The sequence below is a fragment of the Triticum urartu genome, chromosome 7A (genome assembly GCF_056163025.1).
Source record: "Triticum urartu cultivar PI428250 chromosome 7A, HENAU_Tu73, whole genome shotgun sequence".
In the NCBI taxonomy this organism is placed as follows: domain Eukaryota; kingdom Viridiplantae; phylum Streptophyta; class Magnoliopsida; order Poales; family Poaceae; genus Triticum; species Triticum urartu.
This window is the reverse complement of record NC_141879.1, coordinates 346,186,905-346,207,548: the sequence shown is the minus strand read 5'-3', so window position 1 is coordinate 346,207,548 and position 20,644 is coordinate 346,186,905. Positions and strand designations below refer to the sequence as shown.

The 20,644-nt window shown below is 45.7% G+C and overlaps 1 protein-coding gene across 1 annotated transcript; it reads right to left on the bottom strand.

Annotated features, from left to right (window-relative positions):
- Positions 1-10,805: 10,805 nt before the first annotated feature.
- Positions 10,806-18,704, bottom strand: LOC125521587 (ras-related protein RABA1f). The gene is made up of 2 exons (XM_048686645.2): positions 18,133-18,704; positions 10,806-11,620 (listed from the first exon to the last, which is right to left on the bottom strand). The coding sequence occupies exons 1-2, from the start codon at positions 18,348-18,350 to the stop codon at positions 11,188-11,190; spliced, it is 651 nt and encodes a 216-aa protein (XP_048542602.1). The 5' UTR covers positions 18,351-18,704; the 3' UTR covers positions 10,806-11,187.
- Positions 18,705-20,644: the final 1,940 nt, after the last annotated feature.

The following is a 20,644-nucleotide window of genomic DNA, read 5'->3' as shown; positions in this document are numbered from 1 at the left end:
TTTTGTGATGCGATGATAAATTCCTCATGTGCGACGATAAATTCCGCACTTAGATCATTTTGCAGACGTCCATTTTCCATTATGCATGTCATTGTCTTCACATACCTTCACATACATAGTGGATTGTCATCATAAGTTGAAGAGGATCTTCACAAGCACAACCTGCCATGTGCATTTGCACTCCAAAAGCAAATTACTTATATGCACATCTTCAGGGGAGCCCTTGCAACTTATGAAGACAATTCCTTATCCTTTACAATTTCACATATTATATTCCCCGTTGAAAACTTCAACTAGTTTGTCATCAATCACCAAAAAGGGGGAGATTGTAAGTGCATCTAGTGCCACCCCTAGTTGGTTTTGGAGTGTTGACAACAAACCTAGTTGAGGGACTAATGTGTTTGTGAGAATTGCAAGATAACACAGGAAGAAGTCCCTCATTGATTCGGTTTTCCTACCAGAGATGACCCCTAAAAATGTATGAAGATATTGAAGTCAAAGGTGGTATATGAAGATATTCACATTGAAGACTATGACAAGAGAAGACATCACATGAAGCCTATGGAGCTCGAAGACTTAGATCTTTCGTAGTTCTTTTTCTTCTTTATTAAGTCATAGGAACCACCATACTGTTAAGTGGGGTCCAAGAGAACCAGTCAGAATGACTGAAGTGATGCTTAATCAAAACCTATGTCTTCGAGTGAAGACTATGAGAGCGAATCTTGTCCAGAGTCGGACAAGTCAGCTTTGCTTGTAGCCCAAGTAAAGTTGCCGTGTGAGTTTGAAATCTGACCGTTGGAACACGTGTCAATTCCTTAGTGACCCAGGGTCATTTCGGACAAATCAGGTCGGGTTGCCTAGTGGCTATAAATAGCCCACCCCCTACAACCATAACCGGTTGGCTGCTTAGAGTTAGTGTACGGCTTTTGTCGTTTGAGAGCAACCCACCTCGAAGCCTTTGAGAGAGAATTCCTTGCAAGGATAAATCCCTAACCACCTAAAGCCAAAGAGAATTAGGCATCACTTAAGTCTTCTTGTCTGTGTGATCTAAAGACTTATTACACTTGAGGACTGTGAATCCTCCAGCCGGTTAGGCGTCGCGTTCTGAGCATCCAAGAGACATTGTGGATCGCCGGTGAACGAAGTCTGTGAAGGTTTGGGAGTCTACCTTGAAGACTTACCAGAGTGATTGGGCAAGGTCTGAGTGACCTTAGCTCAAGGGGAATACGGTGAGGACTGGGTGTCCTGAGCTGCGTGTTCAGAACTGGGTGTCCGGGACTGTGTGTCCTTAGGTTTAAATACCTAGCTGCCCTAACCAGACGTATAGTTGTCACAGCAACTAGAACTGGTCCAACAAATCATTGTCTTCAACGTGTCACTGATTTCATCCTTTCCTTCCCTTTACTTACTGTTGGTCCTTGTGAAGTCATTGTATGATTGGACTATCTTTTATCTTCACTGAGTGACTGCGTGTTCTGTTTGGCTTCATAATATCTTCCTACCTGATCCTTACTACATTGCTGCTATTAGTCATTGTGCTTTCACTCCATTGAATACTTGACTATGGTTTGCCTAGTGTAGTCTAGCTTCCGCTACATGGTAATAGGTTTATTTCTATCGTTTGTCTTCACAACTTTCACGATTTGAAGACTTTCATAAAAATCGCCTATTCACCCCCCCCCCCTCTAGTCGATATAACTCACTTCCAGGTTTCAAATTTGACTCCACTCCTCCTCGCAATGCAAGCTGGCATCGAACTCCACCCATTGAAGATTTTGAGTATTCATCTTCGGCCGCAACTGTTGTTGCGAGAGTCGTCGAAGAAGAAGACGATGCCACTTCACCAGCCATGGCTTCATCGCGTCTCGACACTGCACCATGCCCCTCTGCACCACCAAACTCCAACGTCGACCCTACACCTTCATCTACTCCTGATGGGAACGAGTAGATGATCTATGTAACGCCCCGAACACACCCGTCGATGGTCGTTACTCCTGGCGGGATCTAGACTGGCCCCACAGATCAATACTAGTCTTTTCTGCACACTTTGTCCTCACTCATGCGCACCCGGGAGCAACTTCCCGGTCGGTCACCCATCCTGACACTACTCCAAGCTGAGCACGCTTAACTTTGGAGTTCTGTTCGAATGGGCTCCCGGAAAAGAAGGAATTCCTTATTGATATGAGTAGTCTATCATCCCTATTAAGCCAGGCTATCACATACACCCCCACTCAGAGGAACTGACGTCCTCGTCGGGCCATAGGAACGTTCCCTCTTGGCACATACGTCTGTGCATCTAGTCTGGTACATGTGCCATGCTGTGTGCCACGACGGGTCACAAATGTCATGAACAACATGACCGCGCACCTGTCCGCAACCATCCGTGTAACCGCGAGGGTCGGCTCTGATACCAACTTGTAACGCCCCGGACACACCCGCTGGTGGTCGTTACTCCTGGCGGGATCTAGACTGGCCCCACAGATCCATCCAAATCGTTACGAGGTTTCACCTTGTGTCTTCAACTTCTCTTTCCTTTTGTTTGATCATCCTTTTATTACCGGAGTTCCTCATGGTGGTTCGTCAAGGATTCTTTTCATTCTTCAATTGTTCTTCAAGATATCTCTCGAAGGCTATGATCCGCCAAGATATACTTCAAGTTTTCTTCTTCCTCCAATCCGGAGTGCAATTCTTTCTTCCGTATCATTGGAGGTGGTATTATGTCATTCTTGATAATTTGAGTTCATGTTTCATGATTCACATGTTGTTAAGAATGAGTTATTTTAAATCCATCAATCTCGTCATTGGAGTTTTCTTGGGTTATATTTCACCTAAAACCTTCCCTAAGGATTGTTGCTATTAATGGTGCTTATAAATGATCCAAGTTCTTCATTTATCCTCCCGGTGATATAAGCTTCTCGTCTCCTTGTTGATATCAATCCAATCTATCGTTTCCGTCAGTGGCAGAATTTCAACTCAGTTTTGGGATGTTTTCCATAAGCCCCACAACAAGCTTACTCTTTTCGTTGTTGTATTTTTTTCAACAACTCCGTTCGACCCTTCTCCTAAGATGCTTTCAAGCTCATTCGAGATAAAAGATAATGTTTTTCTCCTCCGTTCATTCCATTTCATTCTCTCTTTTCTTCCGGAGGCATTGTGATGTTGCTCTTTTCAGTCATCATCTCGAATTATGAAGATCATGATATTTTCATGCATATCCTATTTAACCGGAGTGTTGTGCCCCTTTGCTCAAGCTTTTTCATTTTATCAAGTCTTTCATTCTCTTTTCAACCGAAGTGCTACCCAAATCGGTTCTTTCTTTTCCTCTTTCTTATCAGAGTGCTTTCAACTTCGTTCTTCACCGTTGTATTCTTTTCTCGAAATGGCTTAACCTTTTCAAGGTTCTTTGGTCTCACTCGTTTGTTAAAGAAGCAACTTAGTTTTACCTCTTCTCTTTTTCTTCCGTTTTTCCCTCCGGTGCCATTCTAGATCTCGGGACGAGATCCTCTCGTAGTGGTGGAGTGTTGTAACGCCCCGTGACCGATGTGCCAGGTGTCTTCCAGTTATTCGCTGTTGTTGCCTTGTCATTGCTTGCGTGCCATGCATTGCATATCATGTCATCATGTGCATTTCATTCGCATACATGTTCATCTCATGCATCCGAGCATTTTTCCCGTTGTCTGTTTTGCAATCCGGTGCTCCTATGCCACCCGGTGTCCCTTTCTACCTCTTTTCGAGTGCGGGTGTTAAACGTTCTCGGATTGGACCGAGACTTGCCATGCGGCCTTGGTTTACTACCGGTATACCGCATGTCAAGTTTCGTACCATTTGGACTTCGTTTGATACTCCAACGGTTAACCGAGGGACCGAAAAGGCTTTGTGTGTGTTGCAGCCCAACACCCCTCCAAAGTGGCCCAAAACCCACCTAAACCCCCTCTATCATCTCGGTCGTTCGATCACGATCGCGTGGCCGAAAACCGCACCTCATTTGGACTCTCCTAGCTCCCTCTACCTATATATATGTGATCCCCTCCAAAAATTCGCGGATAAACCCTACCTTCTTCCTCCTCCCGCCGCCGGACATGTCCGCGCCGCCATCGGACGCGTCCGCCACTGCGCCCGGACCAATCCCGAGCCACCACCTGCCCTCCCCGCGCCGTCCACCGCGCACGGGCCCGCGGATCCCATCTTCGGCCCGCCCCGGGCCCGAGGAGACCCGCAGCCTCGCCGGATCTTCGCGCCGTCGCCAGCGACCAACTCCGGCGACCGGAGCTCGCCACCGCCGCCGCCTCATTTCCTCCCCGGCTCACCGGAGCGCCGCCTCCCGTCGAGCTCGACCTCGCCGGACTCCACCCGCAGACCGACCCCGCCGCGCTGCCTTTTCCCCATCTTCTTCTCCCTCTCTCCCTCACCCTTTCTCTCCCGCAGGTACCCAGGACGCCATGGATGGCCGCCCCAAGCTCCGACAGCAACCCCGCCGACCTGAGCTCCGTCCGCCGCCGCCCTTGCCCGGATCCGGCCGCCCACGCCCCGATCTACCCATTCCCGGCTTCCCCAACGCCTACCGGAGTCCCACGTCGCCCCACCGTCGCCGTTGACTTACGAGGAATGGAGCTCCCTCGATCTGGATCCTGTTTTTCATGTTGGTCATTTTTCTCCTAAGTCCCTAGATCCCAGTAATTTTATGTATATTTCATTGCATCATAATTTCATCACTGTTGCTCCGATTTGTGCGTGTAGCATATCAAAATGTTCGTCTCGACGAGTACATCATTTCATCTCATTGCATCATTTTCATTTGAGCTCATCTTGATGCCCGAAATGCTGTTGGAAGAGGGCTATGTGATGATTGTTTCAAATCTGTTTCAGCAAATGCACTTTTGTCATTTTTGCCATGATTAATGTGTGCATGCTATGATCTTGAGCTCTACATGTATTTTGATGAATGCCATGCCATCTTTACAGGGGTGTATGCCATGTATTTTTGTGATCTTTGTGGTGACTAGCACAAGCATGCAAAGTATCTTACTCAATGATGCTGATTTCAGGGACTTAGAATTTCACTAAGTCCTTGCCCTGTCATTATTTTTATGCCATATGTTCATGTTGTTTCCTAGTGATTCATGCCTCTTTTGAGGATGATCAGTAAGGATGTTTTGTAAATATTGTGGTGCTCTATCCATCCATGTCTTTGTTTGCAATTATGAAGCACCCTAGCTTGAGTCAATCGAGCTCTACTTTTGCTATAAAATGTTCCTGGCAGATTGTTAACATGTTTAGCGATTTTGCCGAGCTTGTTGTTGTTGATCCGTGCATACTATGTTGTTGTTCTTGCCATGTATAGCTTCTATGCCATGTCTATTTGATGGGTGTATGCTTAGTTTGTCATTCAATGCTCTGTAGTCAGTGCATCGAGCTCGTAAACATGCCTACTCGTTAACTGTTTTGCCATGCTCCAGTTTTTCACTAAGTCTGAATCTGTTTATGTTTTTGCTATGTTCGCATGCTTGCCATTGTCTTTTCTGATCCCTTTTGTCTCATGGTCACTAAGGGACTTTTGTTATATGCTTTGAGTAGCTTCATGCCATGCCTTGCTTTGCCATGATATGTTCCTGTAGCATGTAGTTTTCGTGCTCTAAACATTGCTTCCTGATGATAAATTCCTGATTTGTTGTTATTTCACTAAGTCTGAAACCTGTTATCATTTGCACTTTTGCCATGCTTGTTTGAACCTGTTAATGAGTGAATTAGCCGTAGCTCAGTGTTCATCTTTTGTCAAGCATCATGAGTGGATCCCTGCCATGCATTTTGTTGTCATGTTGGAGTGCTGTAGCATGTTATTCTTGATGCATTTAGATGGTCTCGTGCTAATTATCGCAGACCGGTGCCATATTTGTTTTGCTTGCCATTTCCAAACCGTGCATCCGATTCCGGTGATCTTTATATCGATTTCAACCAAAATCAACTCACCTTTCTAGTGGCACTCTTGGATTTCCAAGTTGAGGCTAGGCTCAATCATTCCTTTCCAAATCATGCATATGCATCGCATACCGCATCTCGCATATCATGCCATGTTCATGTGTTGGTTGTTTACTATGTTGTGTGCTTCTTTCCGGTGTTGCTTCTTCGGGTTGGTTCCGATAACATCGTGTTTGTGAGGAACCGTTCGACTACGTCTGTTTGTCTTTTTCATGGACTCGTTCTTCTTCCTTGCAAGATCTCAGGCAAGATGACCATACCCTCGAAATCACTTCTATCTTTGCTTGCTAGTTGCTCGCTCTTTTGCTATGCCTATGATGCGATTCCTACCACTTGCTTTTTGATGCCTCCCATATTGTTAAGCTAAGCCTCTAACCCACCTTGTCCTAGCAAACCGTTTTTTGGCTATGTTACCGCTTTGCTCAGCCCCTCTTATAGCGTTGTTAGTTGCAGGTGAAGATTGGAGCTTGTTCCATGTTTGGAACATGGATATTTTGTTGGGATATCACAATATATCTTATTTAATTAATGAATCTATATACTTGGTAAAGGGTGGAAGGCTCGGCCTTATGCCTGGTGTTTTGTTCCACTCTTGCCGCCCTAGTTTCCGTCATATCGGTGTTATGTTCCCGGATTTTGCGTTCCTTACACGGTTGGGTTATAATGGGAACCCCTTGATAGTTCGCTTTGAATAAAACTCCTCCAGCAAGGCCCAACCTTGGTTTTACCATTCGCCACCTAGCCTCTTTTTCCCTTGGGTTAGGCCAGCCCAAGGGTCATCTTTATTTTAACCACCCAGGCCAGTGCTTGTCTAAGTGTTGGTCCAAACTAGAGCCCCTTGCAGCGCCACCTCGGGGAAACTCGAGGGCTGGTTTTAGTTGTACGGATTGCTTATCCGGTGTGCCCTGAGAACGAGATATGTGCAGCTCCTATCGGGATGTCGGCGCATCGGGCGGTCTTGCTGGACTTGTTTTACCATTGTCGAGGATGTCTTGTAACCGGGATTCCGAGCCTGATCGGATTGTCTTGGGAGAAGGAATATCCTTCATTGACCGTGAGAGCTTGTGATGGGCTAAGTTGGGACACCCCTGTAGGGATTTGAACTTTCGAAAGTCGTGCCCGCGGTTATGGGCAGATGGGAATTTGTTAATGTCTGGTTGTAGAAAACCTGAAGTTTATCTTAATTAAAATACATCAACCGCATGTGTAACCGTGATGGTCTCTTCTCGGCGGAGTCCGGGAAGTGAACACGGTGTTGGAGTTATGTTTGACGTAGGTTGTTCTAGGATCACTTCTTGATCATAGTTCATCGATCGTTCTTTGCCCTCTCTTCTCGCTCTCATTTGTGTATGTTAGCCACCATATATGCTAGTCGCTTGCTGCAGCTCCACCTCATACCTTTTACCTTACCCATAAGCTTAAATAGTCTTTATCGCGAGGGTGTGAGATTGCTGAGTCCCCGTGACTCACAGATACTTCCAAAACCAGCTTGCGGGTGCCGAGGATACCGTGCAGATGACGCAACCAAGCTCAAAGAGGAGCTCTATGAAGATCTTGTCCTTTGTGTTGTTTTCGTTCTAGTCGATCAGTAGTGGAGCCCAGTTGGGTCGATCGGGGATCTGTGTAGCTTTTGGGGTAGTCTTCTTTTATTTTGGTTCCGTAGTCGGACCTTGATTGTATCTGAATGATGTAATGCTTTATTCATGTAATTGTGTGAAGTGGTGATTGTAAGCCAACTATGTATCCCTTTCCCCTTTATTTATGTACATGGGTTGTTTGCGAAGATTACCTCACTTGCGACATTGCTTTCAATGCGGTTATGCCTCTAGGTCGTGCTTCGACACGTGGGAGATATAGCCACATCGAGGGCGTTACAATCTATGTCTTCAAACCTTTTTGGTCCTTACTAACAAAAGGGGGAGAAGCATATGAGTTGATAGTCTTCAAGCGGGTCCATATGGGTGGTTGCTATATTTTTTTTCCTAAGTGGTTACAACTCTCGTTTTTGATACATTTGGTTCTTTGGGTTGTAACACTTAAACTTGATGGTCGTCTGCTACCTTGTCTATCACTTTGTGATGCGATGATAAATTCCGCATGAAGTCATTCCGCAGACGTCCATTTTTCATTATGCATGTCATTATCTTCGTTATATCTTTATATGCATAATGAATTGTCTCCATCAATTGAAGAGGATCTCCACAATTAAAACCTGCCATGTGCATTTGCATTCAAGAGCAAACTACTTATATGCACATCTTCAGGGGGAGCCTTTTGCTACTTATGAAGACAATACATTTACCCTTACAATTTCACATACTTTTATTCCCGTTGAAAACTTCAACCAGTTTGTCATCAATCACCAAAAAGGGGAAGATTGTAAGTGCATCTAGTGCCACCCCTAGTTGGTTTTGGAGTATTGACGAGAAACTTGGTTGAGGGACTAATGTGTTTGTGAGAATTGCAGGATAACACAGGTAGTAGTCCCTCATTGATTCGGTTTACCTAACAGAGATGACCCCTAAAAATGTGTGAAGACATTGAAGACAATGGTGGTCTGTGAAGAGATTCACATTGAAGACTATGACATGAGAAGACATAGCATGAAGACTATGGATTGTGAAGACATAGTTGTTTTGTAGTTTCCTTTTCTTCTTTGTTGAGTCATATGAACCACCGTACTGTTAAGTGGGGTCCAAGTGAAGAAAGTCAGAGTGACTGAAGTGATGCTCAACCAAACCCTATGTCTTCGAGCAAAGACAATGAGAGGAAATCTTATCAAGAGCTGGATAAGTCCGCTTTACTTGTAGCCCAAGTCAAGCTGCCGCATGTGTTTGAAATCTGACTGTTAGACATGTGTCAGTTCCTTAGTGACCTAGGGTCATTTCGGACAAATCAGGTCGGGTTGCCTCCTGGCTATAAATAGCCCACCCCCTGCACCATAAATTGGTGGCTACTCAGAGTTAGTGCACGGCTTTTGCCGTTTGAGAGCAACCCACCTCCGAAGCTTTTGAGAGAGAAATCCTTGCGAGGACAAAACCCTAAACACCCAGAGCCAAAGAGTGTTAGGCATCACTGAAGTCTTTCTGTCTGCGTGATCTGAAGACTTGTTACACTTGAGGACTGTGAATCCTCCAGCCGGTTAGGTGTCGCGTTCTGAGCATCCAAGAGTCACTGTGGATCGCCGGTGAACAAAGTCTGTGAAGGTTTGGAAGTCTACCTTCAAGACTGGCGAGGACTGTGTGTCCTTAGCTCAAGGGGAATAAGGTGAAGGCGAGGTCTTCTGAGTTGAATCTCAGCCTCCCTAACCAGACATATAGTTGTCACAGCAAGTGGAACTGGTCCAACAAATCCCTGTCCTCACCAAGCAACTGGTTATATCCTTTACCTCTCTTTACTTACAGTTTGTCTTCGTGAAGTCATTGCCTGCTTGCATGATCTGATTGACTTCATTGTGTCAAGATTGTTGTTGTTTGGCTTCATACTATCTTCCATTCTGATCCATACTACCTAGCTGCTAATAGTCTTTGTGCTTTCACTTCATTGCTTACTTGACTATGGCTTGTCTAGTGTAGGCTACCTTCCGCTGCATATCAATAGGTTCATTTCTACTGTTTGTCTTCAAAGCCCCCGTGTATTGAAGACGTTCATAAAAATCGCCTATTCACCCCCCTCCCCTCTAGTCGATAACTAGCACTTTCCACAACCATCAGTCGACAATTAGTATTTTCCTTTGCCTTCTTTCGCTTTGCCTTCTGACGCTTTTCTACAACAACCCTTTTCTTTTCTGCTTCAGCTTCAGGTTGGGCCGGAGAAGACAAATAGATTGGAAATCATACATAGCTACTTAATTATACAACAAAGAAACTTAAAGATTCAATATTATTCAGTGAACAATCTGATCATAAACTCAAAATTCATCAGATGCCAACAAACACACCATAGAATTGCATCAGATTGATCCCAATCATAAAAGGAAGAAGGGGAACATGGCATTGAAGATCCCAAGAGAGAGAGAGAGAGAGAGAGAGAGAGAGAGATCTAGCTACTACTATTGACTCGTAGGTCCCAAAGGAACTACTCACACATGGTCATGGAGGCAGCAAGGTTGATGAAGAGCCCTCCGGCAATGTCTTCTCCCTCCGACAGAACTCCGAAACAGGGCTCCAGATGGGATCTCTTCGTAACAGAGGCTTCAGCGACAATCAAATTCTTCTGGAGAAATGACGGATGGTTTCAATATTTATAGAAATTTATGAGGGTGGAATCAGGTCAAGGCGGTGCCCATGGGCCCCACATGGACAGGTGGTGCGGCCACCCCTAGTCACGCCACGTGTCCATGTGGCTAGCTCGTGGCCCCTCTTGATGTCTCCCGAAGCTTCTAGTGTTTCTTGTTGCCCAAAAAAATCGTGTTAAATCGACAACATATTTTGACCTCCTAGATATTGGTTTCTCACGAAACAGAAAAATAAGCAAAAAACAGGAACCGGAACCGGCACTCTATTAATAGGTTGGTCCATAAAAATAATATAAATTGCTATAAAAAGTATATAAAATGATAATATAGTAACATTAAACAATCAAAAACCAAAGATACATTTAAGTCGTTGATGACGTATCAACGACGCAGTTAAATAAACGTCCACAATAACAACACTAATAAGTTATAAAATTAATTGGTAAATTAGAAATAAACGTCCACAATATAACAACACTAATAAGTTATAAGATTAATTGGTAAATTAGGAATTTCTTTTAGCGCTCGAGATAGCATCCGCCTTCAGTCAAACCGACTTGTGCGGGAAAAATAATTAGCCAAGTCATCGGGCGACAGATAATAATAGTATTCCTCCATAAGATTTACATTATGTCACTGATTAGCAAAATGTGAAGAATCATACAAACAAGATAACAACAGTTTCTCTCAAAAGAAAGGAGAAAAGGATGAAAGCTTCAGTTACACATACTTAATAGGGTACATACATAATCGATTGTGGAAGGGATCCTTGGCGTCCGATATGAACCAAGACTGCAACAATTAGGATACCATGACTGCCACCAAAAAACGGCTGCTAGTTCTATTACTGTTAGTGTTTTATATCGTTTCCAACCCCCTGGGTTAAGTATGGGCCTCCAAAAGCACGCCCAAGACACAGCTACCCATCCATCAATGATAAACAAGGGCCCAGTATACTTTTCAAAGTCTACGGATTAGGATGAGCAGCATCCAGCCTTCTTTACGGCAGAGACATCGTCTTTGGACCCTACGTTGATGGTCTGCCCTCGTGGTGGAGCGGCAGGGTCGTCGCCGATGTCAAGAGCTTTCTTGCTGACCACTCGGTAGATCTGGGTTAACACCTCAGTGAAAGCGTCCTCTACATTCATGGACTCCAGGGCAGAGGTTTCCATGAAAAAGGTGTATTCCCTCTCCGCAAATGCCTTGGCATCCTCCACAGAGACAGCCCGCAAGTGGCGCAGGTCAGCCTTGTTGCCGACTAGCATGATCACAATGTTAGCATCGGTATGGTCCTTGAGCTCCTTGAGCCACCTCTCCACATTCTCGAAGGTCACATGGCGTGTCACATCATACACAACAAGCGCACCGACAGCTCCTCTGTAATATGCGCTTGTAATTGCACGATATCTGCAAAGGGATTGCAAAAGTTATGTGTTATGCAATTGAAATATTAGCAATGTTGCAACCAGATTACAAAGAACTTCACAATTTGTAGTTGGACTTTCATAAGGAAAAAAAACTGTTCTTTATAAAAAACATTACTTTTATATGAGTGGATAGGATGATACAGTGACTTCAGCACATAATGCCTTAACAATAACAATTACAATACAACAGTTGAGATACAGCCAATGCTTCAAAGGGTGAAAAAGCAATATAAATAATCACAACAATCCATATAAAAAGGTTAAAATCCATTATGTCCATTTTCTACTCGAGGATGAAATGCCAACTCCCCAAATTAGCACTTGATTGAGGGCCTGTCTGGGACTGCTCCACTTCAGAAAAATCAGTTTTACTCCACCAAATCTACTTTGGAGCAGTTTCATACAGAAGTTGTAGCACTATCAAAGAGAATGTTTGGCTTCCATCTAGCTCCAGCTTCAAGAATGAGAAATTTGGTGGAAAGGATCTATTTGATTGGATGAGGGGGGAGAAATGAAGGGGTATCCACTTATTGGTGGCGGTGGTGGGTAATTTCCCCCCAACTCCAGCTTCTAGAGTTTTTTGGAGCACCCCTTGAAGAGCTTCATAAAAAACTGAGATGTACCCCAGATTCTAGTTTTTTTTGCAGAGCGGCATATCATGGAGCTACCCCGTTTGGTTTGTGTTTTCTGGAGCGAAGCTGAATTTTAAGGAGCAAAGCAGTCCCAAACAGGCTCATATTATGGATGCAAAATCAGAGTTCAGACAAGTCTAACAGAAACAAGAATCAGCTTGCAGATACATATAACATATGGCCATAAAGGCTTGGATATCAATATTGCTCCAAAGAGACAACTAAGGATTATAAGCTATTAAGTTGAGGCAGTAGAATGCATTGACATATACTTCCTCCGTCCCAAAATAAGTGACTCAAAAGTGACTCAACTTTGTACTAATGTTAGTTCAATGTTGAGTCATTTTTGAGTCACTTATTTTGGGACCAAGGGAGTATGTTTCAAGAGACAAGCTAACATCGTTACTCACTTCAGTTCAAGGCAAAAAATAATTAGTATTAGTGCCAAGGAATTTTCGTCGGGTCTTAATAGCATGCTAGAACTAGTAAGTGTGATTTGTTGTCAAGAAGTCGTCAGGATACCCGTAGATCTAGAACACAGGTAAAGAGGGACATACGATTTACACAGGTTCAGACCCACAAGGTGGGTAAAAACCTTACTTCATGTCTTGCTCTTTTCTTATATATGAAGAATATCAAGGATTAAAATATCACGGTGTACCCGGCGAGTTAGGGAAACTCGGCAAGCTGTTGGTGATTTTGGCAGGAAGAGCCTGATATCTTCTATGTGGTGCCTAGGCATTAGGTGGAAAAGGAGTGGATCCCCTTCTACATTGCCTCTGTTGCCCTTATATAGCGGTATGGATGGCTTCATGTCGGTGCGTACGGCGTATAGGGGCACGAGTTGCACTGGTGTTGGTTTACAACACATATAGCCTTCCCTACGTCGTAGAGAGCTTTCCTTGATGTTGTGTCCTTGGATGAAAAGTCTCTTCCGTGGTGGGTGGCGCTTCTCTTTGGTATGATAACTTGTCTGTAGATTTAGTGGGTCCCGTTGATACGGTGTTAGGTAATTCCACTTATCATCGGCAAGCCCCCCATCAGTATTCGTAATGGAGCTGGATCCATGAGCAAGGTTGACATAGATACTCGCAGTCTTCAGCGGATGCTGCTACTTCCTTTGTCGCAGATGTTGCCTCTTGCTCATTAAGGATGCAGAGTTGATCTTGGTCCTTGTCCTGTGCTTGACTCTTCATGTTCTTCAACGGCTGAGAATTCCTAAGTGTCCACCTGTTGCAGGGACGTGCTTTGGCGTGCCGGACCAGCGATAACTACGTGTGTTGATGTAATGTGGCCTCGGACTGAGACAGAATTGATTTGATAATTCGCTTCCGCTTCCCTTGGGGCCCGATACGGCACAATACTGCCTTTGACTCATTGGTTTTCACGTTGAATTAATACGGTCCTGGAAAAAAAATCCCCTGCTTTAGATTGCGATCTAGGAGTATATTTGCCCTTTTATCCTCTACCCGGCAGCATTATCGTTGCATGTTCTTCTTTCTTTCTCTTGTTCTTCCTGACCTCTATGACGCGACGTGTGGGTGTTAGCTCTCTTGCTCGCGGTGTCGGGTTCTCTTCCAACTCGTGCGGGATGGTGTGGCCCTCTCCTTCCATTACCATGTTTCGTCCATTGAGCAGATGCGCTAGCTTGGTTGTCCCCCCGGTGACGTTAGTTTCCAAGCGCCTTGCTCAGTCAATGTTCCCTTGGTCGGGTGAAACAGTGGTGATTGCGGATGCTTCTTGTTACGGGATTGCCTTCCTCTTCCCTCCTTCGTGAGGCAGTTGCTTGATCTCTACCGCATCACCCTGATCCATATCTCCCCTTGTTCTTTTCTTACTTTAAACATCTTCGCTGACTTATGCAAGACCTATGTCGGTATTGGGCCCAATCTCTCCTTCCAATACTTCTACTATCTAGGTAGAATAGATCATCCTTCCCATTCAAGGCATGGATGTTCTTTTCATCCTCGCTTAGATCGTGTCTTTCTTCCTATCTCTGGGAGGTCTCCATCCTAGGCTTTCCCTCAATATGGATTAACTGCGAGAAAGGGATCTCATGATCCTTCGTTTATTAATTATCTGCTAAAGCTCACTCCTTTCTAGAGATCGGACATTGTCCAAGATAACGAGGTGATGAGCCTTCTTATTGCTTTTCAAGAGTTTGAGGCTCATGGTCTTACCGGTGTCCACGTCATTGAGGATTTTACTCAGCGTCGCCTTCACCCTCCCAATCTTAAGCTCAAATTTCAGCCTTCCTGGTACTTTGTCACTGGTGAATACTAAAGACTCTAGGCCCGTAATGGTTTCTTTTTTCAAAAAAAGTTCCTATTTCTCGTCGAAGAAATGTGTCAAATGGATCATTAAACTCTCCAATGTGTAGATGAAGAGGTTATGGGAGATGATCTTTGACAATTCATCGTCAGACGAGGAAGAAGATGATGAATTTGAGTCGGTGGCTGCAGCGGTGTCTATGGAGGATTTCAGGAGACCGAGGCATGGTTCTCAGATTGGTCGAAGGATGTTTCTTCAAGATAGGATAGTGGGTCATGATGGTCTAGTGAGGGATTATTTTGTCGAATGCGGTATATGCCCCTCACTATTTTTGGCGCCGATTCCGCATGCACCGAGATCTCTTCAACACCATTGCAAGAGTTGTGGAGAAACATGATCCTTGGTTTCAACCAAGACGGAATGCAGCGGGAGCAGCAAGTGCAAGTCCATTGTTGAAGATTACAGCAACCGTGTGAGTCCTTGCTTAAGGATGTTCGGTTGATGTCATCGATGACTATGTTCACATTGAGATCTCATCCTGGCCAGGGATGCTTAGATCAATTGACTATATGCATTGGACATGGAAGAATTGTATGGTCACATGGCAAGATCCAACCATCGTTCTTGAGGCAATTGCATCACATGATCTCTAGATTTGGCACACATACTTCAGGATGTCTGGCTCTCACAATGGTCTCAATGTCTGGCAGCGATCTCTTTTTGCAAGGCTTGTTGTCGGTGACAATCCACCTTGCAACTATGTTGTCAATGACCATGAGTAAAACATGGGATACTACCTTGCCTATGCCATATATCCTCCATGGGACATCCACCGCCCTAAAGGCAACAAGAGATCTCACTTTGCAACGTGCCAAGAATCTGCTAGAAAGGACGTTGAGAGAGTTTTTGGTGTGCTTCAAAGACGTCTTGCCATTGTCCATGGCCCTACTGAGCATTGGAAGCTTGAGACCATGTGGAGATCATGGCAACATGTGTTATGTTGCACAATATGATCATCGAGGATGAGAGAGAGAGGACCCGGAGGACTTTCGGTATCTCTACAATGGTGTCCCGATGGAGCCGAAACATAACCTAAACAAGATCGAACCATTCCTCCAAACACACCGTGAGATCGAGAGGCGAGAAGCTCACAACAAACTTCCAAAACATTTTATTGAGTGTTAGAGATATGTTTGGTAGTTAGAGATTGTCCGGGATTAGATAGGAATTGTTTCCATCTTATCTCTAGGAGGCATCTTCCCTCCGAGTTTTGTACCCAGTATATACTCGCCCTCGAGGCTCAATAATATCATCCAACGCATTACATCGATTCCACCAATCCATCTCTATCCCTTCTAACATGGTATAAGCCTAATCTCAACCCAAAACCCTAGCCGTCGTCGCTTCCGCACCGCGCCACCCCCGGAGCGACCGGTCTCCATGATCGCCGCCAGGGCCGCGCCGCCCATACCTAGGGTTCGTGTGCCGGTCATGTAGATCGGCTGCCCTAGAGAGTCTTTTTCCCGATCCTTGATCCTTGATCCGGGTTTTTCTCTCTCACGCCGGTCATCTTGATCAGCGCTTCTTTTTTGGTTTTCTGATCTAAGATCGGTTTGCGTCGCTCACCGCCATTCGTCATCTACAATGCATGTCTACTTCATCAACTCCGACGGAATCGGCTGCCACACCACGCCTGTGGCCTTACGCACGCGTCAAGTTCGCTGGTATGGCCGTCGATCCTACGCTGACCTATCGTGCTGGTCGTGTCACACGCAACCACTCACACGCCCTATGCGGCGCAAGGTTAGCTACAGGCGCATCCGCTGGCCCATTGATGCACGTCTCGTGGCCTTTGTGCAGGTTGTGTTCACATTGGCCGCTCATGCTTCTTGGCTAGCTATTCGTGCACTTTGGCTTATGCAGGTGAAGGCTGTTCCCGTGCGTCCGCATCCAGATCAGCCTTCGTGTACATATCATCGTCATCAAGTACGCATTCCTCTCCGTTGAGTGAGCAACGGACTGCAACTGTGTCGTCCCTTCGGACCGCAGCATCATCGTTTCATGGTTCTCCCACGGCTCCATCAGCCCGCGCGTTGCCGCTGCGTCGCCCCGAGGCCATCCGCTCCAGGCCGTCCCCGTGGCTCCACCGACCCTCGCGTTGCTGCTGCGTCGCCCCATCGGATCGTAGCGAGTGTGGCACGCGGTCCCTGTCGCTGCCCCATGGTTCTCCCCACGGCAGCACCAACCCGAGCGCTACTGCTGCGTCGCCCCTTCGGGCCATAGTGTCGTGGCCCACGGTCTACTTCGCCACCCCGAGGCCGCCACACAAAGCCGTCCCCGTGGCACCACCGACCCTCGCGCTGCCGATGTGTCGCCCCATCGGGCCGTAGCGAGCGTGGCACGCGGTCCCTGCTGCCGCCCTCAGGTCTTCCCCGCCGTCGCCCGACTCGCGCGCTGCCACTGCGTCGCCCCTTTGGGCCGTAGCGCCGGTATGCGCCGCACCGCTTGCTACGTGCGGGAACGCCACTGTCAACACCAGTCTTCGGCACGCTGTCGGGTTCTTCCTCGCCTACATCGAGCACCGCGGCCGCGCTCCTAACCAAGCCGCCGCCGCCGCGCTTCTTCCCGGTCCACGGCGACTACCTCGACACCGGCCACCCCGACTCGGCATCGACCACGACGTCCCTCGCACGGCTACCTCGACCATGACTACACCACCCTACGCTCTCGGCTCCATCGACATCGGCACAAAGGGCTATCACCTCGCTTGAGCAACTCGTCGGCTTCCTCTACAGTCAACACATCCGCAACGCGACACCGTCCACAACGCTCCCGCTACGACTACGGGGGGATGTCAGCCAGTCGGCTGCTATTCTCTCCAGTCTGAACGTCCACGACGCTCCTGTTGTTCACAACGCTACCGCTACGACTGCGGGGGGATGTTAGAGATATATTTGGTAATTAGAGATTGTCCGGGATTAGATAGGAATTGTTTCCATCTTATCTCTAGGAAGCGTCTTGCCCTCCAAGTCTTGTACCGAATATATACTCGCCCTCGAGGCTCAATAATATCATCCAACGCATTTCATCAATTCCACCAATCCATCTCTATCCCTTCTAACATTGAGCACCATTGGCGACTTCATAGCACTTGATTCTTGTGTTTTTATCATGTTTATTTGAATTCTTAGTTCATTTGGACCATCTGTTGTGTTAGAATTTGGATGGTTAAGTTTGAGAATATAAAATTTGATGTGTATTTGACTTCTGAGGTATATAATTAATATGTTGTGATCAGTTTGGAAACGGTTGGATGAATTGGCAAAAGAAATTTTTGAAGGGATTAAGTTCTAGGCAATCTGCTCGATGAAGAAAAGTTTATAATCCCCTTAAAATCATAAATTTTGGGGATAGGAGATACGTTTTGGCATTATAGGTCAGGGGGGTCTGCTAGAGATGCTCTAACCCAATCACCGTATAAAGTTGAACACAAGCCTGTTGCGGGCAAGCAGTAGCCTGGGGAATTAAAAAATCGAAGCAAAATGCAAATGATTCAACATAATCACGATAAGAGAAGAGAGGAACCTACCTCTCTTGGCCAGCCGTATCCCAGATCTGCGCCTTGACGACCTTATCGTCGACCCTAATGCTCCTGGTGGCGAACTCGACCCCGATTGTGGACTTTGACTCCAGGCTGAACTCGTTGCGCGTGAACCGGGTGAGGAGGTTGGATTTCCCGACGCCCGAGTCGCCGATGAGCACCACCTTGAAGAGGTAGTCGTAGTCGTCGTCCGCCCGGTACGCCATTCTTTGGTTTCGCCGCGGTGGTCACGTGGAGGCCACGCCCTCGTACGTTCGTCCTCCTCTTCGTCCTCGCAGAATCGGTCAAGCCACCCGCTCTTCCCGCGGATGGCAGCTCGGAGGTGGCTTCTGGGGCCGTCGGCGGCGGCGCGCGCTTATCGGAGTTACAGCAACGGTATGGGGTGGTGGGAGGAGGAGGCGCCCCGGAGAACGTTCTTGGAATGGCAAGGGGCAGGAAGGACTGCTCGGACGAGCGAGAGAACGAGCGTTGCTGCCATCACGTGTGGAGCTTCACAAGGCGGACGCAGCTGGACGGCACGGCGGGGCTTGCATGCTCCGCGGATCACAATTTTTCTATAAATGTAGGTAACTGCCCGTGCAACGCAGCATTATACCTGTTCTAATAGTTCAACGTCAAGATCAATTTTCTTTTGTCTTCTTCATCACTATGTTCTTTCTTTTTTCTTGCGAAATAACACTTGTATTACTCAAGAAATTTAAGGATTACAATCTCGTCCAACAATATTCAGAACTTCCTCTGGACCAGAGCTCAGCTAGACAGTAGTCCGGCCTTCATCACTATCTTCATTTCTCCGCCTCCCCAATTGAAGCCCGCCACCTCTATCAACAATGCATCCGGCTCACAATCCCTCCCTCCACCCCTACTCAAACCTACGCTTAAATTTCTAGAAAGGATAATGTCTCATATTTGGCCTCTATCATGGCATCCAATCAACTCATCTCCCCGGCGTATTAGTAAGAAATTATAGTGCATTATATTTGCCACCACAATAGATGAAAATAATGTCATAGAAATTGATCAATCACATTCACATGACAAATCGATCAATCACATAACAAACCATATACATTTAACTTCTCATTTTATTATATTAATTCACTCACGGTAGGAGATATTCGACGTTGTGAGAACCAATGACAAGGACCTTTATCCCTTATATTAACTAAGATCTACTCCACCAGCGCTTAAGATATTCAAATACAACGCCATGACATGGCCTTCAGCTTCAATTAATTATCATAGTCTTTTAGCATACCTTATCCAAAATTATTATTCAATGGAATCATATTTCATAATATTATGCAATGAAACAATGAAAATATTTTACTAAACAAACTGAACAAAGATTGTTAAAATTATTTTCATGAACCAAATAAATGCATACCCATATTACAGTACAAGGAATTTCTGAATTAAACATTTTTTACAGATTTACGAGTACACTAAAAGTTCTCCCTGGTCACAAAGTCGTCGTACGTACCAACCAAGTTCCTCCACTTTCGGACTTGCTGCCGATAATGCAAAGGGTATCCCTATGTTCATATTTCATAAACATAATTACGTAGAGGTCATGTTTAGCTTCTTCAAATGATTGCGTTAATCAGAACGAGATTGTTTGAAGAAATGTCTAAGTATGGATTTAACCATGCTACGAATGAATTAAATTTCTCTCTCTAATACGCATGAATCATACATACATATGGTTCCCAATTAAAAAACACACAAAAAAGCTTTTCTTGTTACCGGAGGTGAATCCTTGTTTCCTGCTATTGCCACCCCAGAGGAGTTCCATACAATTGCAGGGAAACAATGTGAGATTCTTGACTGAAACTTACGATCTAGTTGTGGTTTAGATCTACCAAGAGTTTATATGGCACATTCCCTACTGCAGAAAATACAAAGCATCTTGACTAATTTTCTTTTTTTTGCGAGGGGATTAATTTTCTATTGATCGTGGCGCAATGCAACAATTCCATAGAGTCCCAGTGTTAGGAGGGAGATCGAGGGCAGTCAGGGAGAAGATTTCTACTGCATGCTGGAGCTGCACGATTTCCCAGTCTGTGTCCGCGTGAGATCCTAGTAGATATTGATACGTCTCCAACGTATCTATAATTTTTTATTGTTCCATGCTATATTATATTTTGTTTTGGACATTATTGGGCTTTATTATACACTTTTATATTATTTTTGGGACTAACCTATTAACCGGAGGCCCAGCCCAGAATTGTTTTTTTGCCTATTTCAGAGTTTCGCAGAAAAAGAATATCAAACGGAGTCCAAACGGAATGAAACCTTCGGGAACGTGATTTTCGGAACGAACATGATCCAGAGGACTTGGACCCTATGTCAAGAAAGTAACCAGGAAGGCACGAGATAGGGCGGCGCGCCTCCCCCCCAGGCGCGCCCTCTGCCCTCGTGGGGCCCACGTTGCTCCACCGACGTACTTCTTCCTCCTATATATACCTACGTGCCCCCAAACTACCAGATACGCAGCCAA